At 39.9% G+C, this 8739-nt stretch overlaps 1 protein-coding gene across 2 annotated transcripts in view; it reads right to left on the bottom strand.

The window, feature by feature from the left end:
- Gk5 (glycerol kinase 5) overlaps window positions 1–8739 on the bottom strand; it is an 88323-nt gene that overhangs the window by 37803 nt on the left and 41781 nt on the right. For both annotated transcript variants that reach the window (XM_008856346.3, XM_029557819.1), the window contains exons 10-11: window positions 7455–7581; window positions 5067–5171 (exon numbers count right to left, since the gene is read on the bottom strand). In XM_008856346.3, coding sequence (XP_008854568.2) covers window positions 5067–5171; window positions 7455–7581 — 232 coding nt within the window. The remainder of the gene's footprint in view (window positions 1–5066; window positions 5172–7454; window positions 7582–8739) is intronic.

Here is an 8739-nt window from a genome sequence, read left to right as displayed (position 1 = left end):
AACCAACTATGACTAGTAATAATCAGATACATAGAGATTAGAGACGCATGTGCAAACATGTAAGTGTTAGCAGCATTAAAAATGAGTTTTTCTGTAGGAAACAGTATATTTTAAAAAGAAATGAAGATCTTTTTTAAAGGTTAAAGCCTCATTCGATTCTATATTTTAGTGTCCCATTGGCCCCAGTAGGCTTTCTCGGATCATGTCTGATCCTCATTGGCCCTCTCCGTCGAGCCACCTTGCATCAGCCATCTCCAAGTCCTTTGGCAGAATACAGGTTAGACTCAACCGGATGTTTTTGGCATGTTTGCAGCATGCATGCACAAGTTGTTCAGGCCGCACTTCCTCCTACAATGTATCTTTTCTCTGGAAATTATTATTGAATATGTTAAAGCAGTAATGAAATGCTTCTTCTAATCATGTGGTTACTAAATAAATAATTTTTAAAAAATAAAAAATAAAAAGTAAAGTAATCCAGCATGGTGGAGAATGGTTGTAATCCTGGTGTTCAGAAGGCTGAATTAAGAGGACTGCGGTTTCAAGGCTAGGCTGGACTATATGCATAGTAAATTCTAGGTTAGCCTAAGCTACATAGCAAGACCCTGTCTCTAAAAACCAAGAAAATAAATAAAAAGTAAAATCATAATATTTATTTACTTATGTATTTATTTAAGGCAGGATATTTATGTATTTATTTAAATCATGCTGATCTGGAACTCACTCTGCAGCTCAGGCTGGCCTTGAACTCACTCCTACCTCAGCTTTTGGAGTACTAGGATGACAGGTCCATAAAAACAAAACAAACAAAAACTCCTCTAATGAGGTGAACCTTAACTCTCTTGAGAAGGAACCAGAAAGAAGGGACCCACTTATTTCTAGTAAACAGTTTTAAATGTGTACTTATGAGGAAGTCTTATGGGGATTACTTGAGGCAGGCAGATGTGACAAGGAAGAGCAATTAAAGTCATCCTGCTAAGGAAACATGCCCCCTGATCTTTGTTAACTGCAGGAGGGCAGAGCTGAGTAATGGTCATTCTTTCAGTTCCTTAACTAGGTCATATTCTCCCCTGCTCATCCTTCTACAATGGTCCTCTGTGCTTGGACCATTCCCTGACCGAAAATCTCCTCCACCTGCCTAAGCATCCTAGTTCTTTCTTCTGCCTTCAGTTAACCACACTCCTTTTTTAAAAAAATTTTTTTCTATTATTTTTATTTCATGTGTGAGTGTATTGCCTGCATGTATGTGAGTGCATCCGTGTCGTGCGATGCCACAGAGGTCAGAAGAGGACTTCGGATTCCCCTGTAACTGGAGTTAAGGATGGTTCGTACCCACCATGTGGGTGCTGGGAATCGAACCCAGGTCCTCTGAAAGAGCAGTCAGTGTTCTTAACCTCTGAGTCATCTCTCCAGCTCCTAACCACACTCCTTTAAAAAAGTCTTCCATCCTTCCTGTAGAAAGTGCTCACTGACTCTGCTGCTGCCTCTATTTCTTAACAGTTCACACATACATATGAGCATAAAAATAAATATTTATAAATATATGTATTTCCTTTTTAGATTTTTAATTTTGCAATAGATTAAACTCAGGGCACTGAACATGGTAGGTGCACTCTATCACTGTACAGTGTCCCCAGCTTATTAATTAATTAATTAATTTATTTATTTATTTATTCATTCATTCATTCATCCGTCCATTCATTCATTCATTCATCTATTTATTTATTTTGCTGTCTGGCCTGGTACTCCTTATGAGCATAGAGAGGCTTCAAATTTGAAGTTATCCTGCAATCTCAGCCTCCAGCATGTTGGAATTACAGGTGTGCACCACCACACCTAGCTTATTTACTTTCTTTTATTTTTATGTGTATGAGTGTTATGCCTGCATGTGTAAGTGCACCCGTAGCATGCAGTGCCCATGGAGGACAGAAGAGGGCATAAGATTCCCTAGAACTGGAGTTACAGACTGATGTTAGCCAACATGTGGGTGCTGGGATTCAAACCCAGGTCCTCTCTAAGAGCAGTCAGTGCTCTTAACCACTGAGCCATCTCTCTAGTCCCCTTTTTAGAATTTTTTTGAAAGATACTATGTCTAGGATTGTGAAAACAAACATACTTAAGAAGGAAGACACTTCAATGATAAAGAGCTCTGAATTAAACTAGTTTTTGCTGATAAGTAATTGAATGCTTATAATGCAGGTTACAGGTTCAAAGAGAAGGGGGCAGGCAGGGATGCAATTCATGGCAGAGTGACTAACCAACATGTCCAAGGCCCTGGGTTTGATCCCAGCGAGAGGAAAAAAGAAAAAGAAAAATTCGCCTCACAGAAATGGCTTTTGCAAATGAACTACTTTTTCGGTTTTGGTTTTTTGGTTTTTTGGTTTCTTGGGGGTCTTTTTGAGATAGGGTCTCCCTGTAGCCCCAGCTGGCCTGGAACTCTCTAATGTAGACCAGGCTGACCTCGAACACAGAGATTTGCCTGCCTCTCACATGCTGGGATTAAAGGCATGAGCCACTACATGGCTTGAACTACTTTTTCTCTAAACAAATTGGCTTAGTTCAAATCAGCAGTCACAGCCTACATTATACCTTAATCATGAGTGATAATCACTTTTAATAGTCTGGTATATATTTCACACTTTATGCATAAAATATGGTTTTATAATATATAGGCTGTTCATTATTCATAATGGTCAAAAGGCAGAAACAGAGGCCAGCAAGATGTACATGGTATAAGGAGAAAAATGACTCCCCAGGGCTCAGCAGGTAAAGGCAGTTGCCACTGAGCCTGATGACCTGAGTTCAATCCCTGGGTGGTATAGTGGAAGGAGAGAACCAACTCCCATAGGTTATCCTCTGACCGTCACTATATTCATACACACACACACACATAGACATATGCTAAGTAAATAAAATGTAGCAAAAAAATAAATTTTTAAAAGGAGAACTGAATCCCACAAGTTGTCTTCTGACCTCTATTCATATGTCACGGCACTCCCTCCAAAAAATAAATAAATAGAAAAGTAATTTAAAAATTTAAAGGCAAGTCAGGTGTGTTGGCACATGTTTTTAGTTCCAGCACTCAGGAGGCAGGGGCAGGTGGATCACTATGAGATCAAGGCTAGCCTGGTCTACATAGTGAGTTCCAGGCTAGCTAGGGCTATGGGGAGACCCTGTCTCAAAAAAATTAGCCCCCCCAAAAAAATTAAAGGCAAAAACTGTAAAAACAACAGATACATAAATAAACTGTGGTTTATTTATACAGGAAAATATTATTTACCAATGAAAAACAATGAAATACTGACACATGCTAAAACGTGTTAATCCTGAAAACATCAGAAAGATGTCAGTTACTAACGACCACACATTACATGACCCTGAACACAAAATGTTCAGAATAAGCAATCCATAGCAACAGAAGTAGACTGATGGAGGAACTTAGCATCAGGAGTGGGAGAATGAACGGGAGTTGGGGAAGCACTGCTGGAAGGGAGGTAATTAGGTTGTGAAGGTAGTTGAACTGCTGTGTGAAAACTCTTTAAATCATTGAATCATACACGTTTTTGGAGACAGAGCTCATGTAGCCCAGGGTGACCTCAAACTATATAGCTGAGGCTGGTCTTGAATTCCTGATCCTCCTGCCTCCAGTTCCTAAATGCTGGAATTACAGGCATGAGCTACCACATCTAGCCAAATGATACACTTTAAATGGGCAAATTATATGGTCTGTGAATCTTCTCTCCAAGCAGTTAAAGTGAAAAATCAGGCTAGCCTTTATCTGCTTCCTCCTTGTGTGCCACTAAGCTCCACAACTGCACTGCTAATCACCCATGTCCCACCACATGAACACACTGGCGTTTCCTTAATGCTCTACCATTAACAGACCTTATCTCCAGTTGCTGAGCTGAGCATCCAAAATAATGCCTGTACTTGCCTTTGTACAACTGTACAATTTTCATAGGCGATAAAGGGAACCGTGTGCAAAGGGGCTGTGCTGTGTGATGCATTCTGCGAGGCTGTCCTGCAGAAAGTCCACACTAACACTTATCCCAGTTGGAAACAAGAATACTCCTGTACTTTCCACCAATGTATCAGCAAACTTAACTAATCTCTGGAGAAGATTAACAGTAGACGATGACAGGCAATATTTCAAAACAAGCATTATTTTGATTACTGAATGAATAGCATTTTATGACCATTAGGTCATTTTATTATGAAATAATCTATATTTCTATCTTTTGTCTGTTTCTATTTTTTATTTTATAAAAATATACTTATTTATTTATGTCTTTATTTTTGTGTATACGTATGAGGATGTGTGGCTGCATGTGTGGAGGTCAGAGGACAACTTGTGGGACTTGGTTTTCTCCTTCTACCGTGTAGTTCCCAGGGATCAAACAGGTCATCCAGCTTGGTGGCAAGCACCTTTACCTGCTAAGCCATCTTGCTGACCCTTTTTCTATTTTTGTTTCTTTGGGTTTTTTTTTGAGACACCATACAGCACTGGCTGGCCTGAAACTAGCTACGCAAACCACACAGACTCAAACTCAAGATTGGCATCCTGTCTCTGCCTGCCTAGTGTCGGAATTAGAGGAGTTTGCCACCATGTCTGGCTTGCTTCTTGTCATTTTGTTTCCTGACACTTGCTACTGTTTCTATTGTCTTTTTATGTTGCCTATGTCTCCCTACACATTCTGGTTTTGTAAATACATAAATCTTTCTCCTTTCTATTTTCTTTCTTTCAAGATGAGATCTCACTATATAGCTCTGGACTTGAACTTGCTATGGAGACCAGGTTGGCCTCAAACTCTCTGCATCCCAAGTGCTAAGATTACATGCACGTATGACTATCACATCCAACTTAGTTTTTTCTTTGATTCCTGGTCTTACTGCCTACTCTTTACCATCCCAATAGCAAAAGAAATTCTATATTTTAAAATATTTTATGTGTGTGTCATTTTCTTTTAATATTTCATGTGAATAATCCATTTGTTACCTACTGACTTATAACCATTGGCATACTGAATTCCTCAGGTCTGGCCTGTGAATTCTGTTCAGAGGTGACTTACCTAACTGTTGAGCCCATATTATGGCAGTGCCCGTGTCTCCCGCATTGCCTTCGGCTAAGCAAACAACTTCTTGTCCAATCTTCCATCCAATTAATGGATAAAAGCCTTAAAAAGCAAGCCAGTAAACGAGCAATGTAAGTCATATGACAAATACACAGCTTATTAGAGCAACTATCACAGTGAAATGATTTGATGATATAAAATTGCAAAGTGCTTATGCAGTAAGGCTGCTTGAGTTTTGTCAAATCCCAGCCTTTCACTGGGTTTGATCTTTCATGTTTACCTACCCCAGAGCTGCTGTAGCATAAACTGAATTAATACATAAAAAGAATTCAAGCAAAATGCCTGGCATATAACACATACAATAAAAGTAAAGTGTGGGAGGTTTTTTTTGCTTTTGTTTTTGTTTGTTCTGCTGTCGATTGATTGGTCTGGGTTTGAGGGGCTGGGATTGAAGTCAGGGCCTTGTGAATGCTAGGTAGGTGTTCTATCACTGAGCTACAGCTCTAGCTCCTAAATCTTAGTTATTAGTTATAGGCACATCTATCTCTCTAAAAACATGACAATAAATATTTCAATTATAAAATAAAGGTTGCCAGAGATATTGGTTTGCTAACTACACTCTACTGTTTATCTGTGGTTTCCAAAGCTCCTCAATTCAAACACTGTAATGCTTGATCAACATTTTCTAGTTTTGACTCTCCCACTTAAGGGAAAAGGATCAGATTTGGGGGTGGGGGGGATGGTGAAGATAGGAAAATTATTTTTTACTTATTTTTATGTATATGCGTGTATTGCCTGCATGTAGGTAAACGCACCCGTCCATGCAATGCCTGTGGCAGTCAGAAGAGGCTGTCAGATCCCTCAGGACTGGAGTTACGGACAGTTGTTAGCTCCCATGTGGGTGCTGGGATTCAAACCTGGTTCTTCTGCAAGAACAGCCAGTGTTCTTAACTGCTGAGCCATCTCTCCAAACCCAGAAAATTATTTTTCTTTAAGACAGGGTTTCACTATGTAGCCTTGGATGGCCTGTAACTCACAAGAATCCACTTGCCTTGGCCTCTGGAGTGCTGAGATTAAAGACATATGCCACCATACCCAGCCAGGAAAATGATTTTTAAAAACAACTTGGAATATGCTGGGGATGCAGCTTAGTTGATACAGTGCTTACCCAGCATGCATGAAGTCCTTAGTTCAATACCCAACACCACATAAAACCACATATGGCAGCAAAGCCTATAATCCCAGTACTGGGGAAGTGGAGGCTGGAGGATCAGAAGTTCAAGGTCATCCATGGCTACCTATCTAGCTCAAGGCCAGCCTGTGCTACATAAAATCCTCAAAAAACTAAAGAAGACTTAAGGTTGTACTGATCACTACTTGGCAATTACTATCCCCCAAAAAAGGTCACAGAGAGCACATTTTCTATATGGTTTTTTTCCTAGCACATAGAAAGAAAACACTGGGGTTATAGTTCAATGTTCAATACTTGTCTACCAAGTATAATGTCCTGAGTTTGAGCCACTGCACATACCACACCACACCACACACATACACACACACACACGCATGCACGCACGCATGCACACACATGCACACACACAATGCAAAAGAGGGGGCAGGGGGGAAAGAAGTATAAAGCTGGGCATGGTAGGACACATTTTTTAATCCCAGCACTTGGGTGGCAGAGGCAGGTGGATCTCTGTGAGATTGAGGCCAGCCTGGTCTCCATAGTGAGTTCCAAGCCAGCTGTGGCCTGCCCCCCCAAAAAAAAAAAAAAAAAAAAAAAAAAAAAAAAAAAGAGGTAAAAGGAGGGGGAGGGAGGGAGGGAGGGAGAGAGAGAGAGAGAGATAGAGAGAAAGAGAGAGAGAGAGAAATAGATTTAGAGTCCAACATGTAACATTTGGAAAGCAGATTAAAATACCCTAATCCTTCTGAATTTTTTTCTGCGAACAACTTTGTTTTTAATGCTGCTAATTTAATCTTTTTAATTTGAAAAAAATGGGGATTAACTGTCTCTAAGGATAATAATGTGTTAAAGAATATCCTTAACATAAAATGGGGAAATGATGTAAGTACCAAAAAAAACAAATATGTGGAGTACAATTTTATTTTATTAAAAGACACATTCTGGGGCTGGGGAAGTGCTCAGTGGTTAAAAGCCCTGACTGCTCTTACAGAAGACCTGGGTTTGAATCCCAGCACCCACATGGCAGCTAATACCTGTCTATCTCCAGCTCCAGGGGACCCAACACCCTCTTCTGACCCTCGAGCACTGCACCACAAGGGTGCACATACATACATGCAGGCAATAAAGTCACACAGATAAAATAAAAATAAATAATAAATAAAATATATTTTTTAAAAACATACATTCTAATTACTTACCTCCTTTGGTATGATGAGGGTTATTTCCAGTATTAATATCCATAAAAGTTCCAGTTCCCATGGTTAATTTCACATCTCCTGTCTGGAAGCAGCACTCTCCAAACATGGCTGATTGCTGGTCACCAACCTATGGAAATAGTCACCTTTCAGACCCACACCTTAGCACCACCTACTTCATTCCATCGCACTCCCTGCTTACTACAGTCTCTACTAGGCACCTCATTTTTCTTTTTTGCCATCTCCTCAAGTTAAAAACAAACCGACTCTAAGAACAGCTGCAGCAGCAACACTCACCCAGGGCCTCTCTGGGCTGAACACTGTGTGGATGACTGATGTGCCTGAGGGCTTTCTAATGCTAGCCTACTTCATGACTTTCAAGAAAGGAATAATTTTAGAAATGTCAGAAGAAAAATTCTACAGAAAAAAACTAAGTTTTTTTTTCATTTTCAATTTAAAGAGGTTATTCAAGATAACCGATCTCCCAGATTTCTCTTTGAGTGATAGAAATATAGTAAATAAAAATAGAAGTCAAAACCACTCCTTTCCTAAACATGTATTTCTTGTTAAAAGGAAAATTATAATTTTTCTATTATAGTTAAATATGAATATAGATAAAGCTATTTATTTAAATTATTGTGATGTTGGAGGCTGAGCCCAGGACTTCATGTGCTATAAAAGTTCTCCTTCACTAAGTTACACACTCAATCCTATTTTTATTCTTAGAGACATGTTGTGGTGTTTTCTAGGCTTAGCCTAGAACTCCTCTCCTGTTTCAGTTTCCTGAGTAGCTAGAACAACAGGCACACATCACTGAAGAGTGCTTGACTCACCAGCACCATCTTAAACAAACAAAATAAAATTTGGGACAGCTATATGGCTAGGTGGGCAAAGACACTTGCTACCAAGCCTGATAACCTGAGTTCAATTCCCAGGACCCACATAGTAGAAGGAAAGAACCAGCTCCTGCAAGTTGTCCTCTGGCCTTCACATGCACGCTTGTGGTATGTACACATGTGCACACATGCACATGCATACACACACAAACAAACAAAATAAATGTTTAAAAAAATAAAATAGGGGCTAGAGAGATGGCTCAGCAGTCAAGAACACTGGTTGTTCTTGCAGAAGACCTGGGTTCAAATCCCAGCACCCATAGCTAACTGTTCACAACTCCAGTCCCAGGGGATCCGACAGCCTCTTCTGACCTCCATGGGCATTGCACAACATGGGTGCACTTACCCACATGCAGGCAATACACACGTATACATAAAAATAGTAAACAACA

The sequence above is a fragment of the Nannospalax galili genome, unplaced genomic scaffold (genome assembly GCF_000622305.1).
Source record: "Nannospalax galili isolate Female #2095 unplaced genomic scaffold, S.galili_v1.0 scaffold708, whole genome shotgun sequence".
Lineage (NCBI taxonomy): Eukaryota > Metazoa > Chordata > Mammalia > Rodentia > Spalacidae > Nannospalax > Nannospalax galili.
The sequence above is the reverse complement of the archived record's forward strand: the minus strand, read 5'-3'. Positions and strand labels throughout refer to the sequence as shown.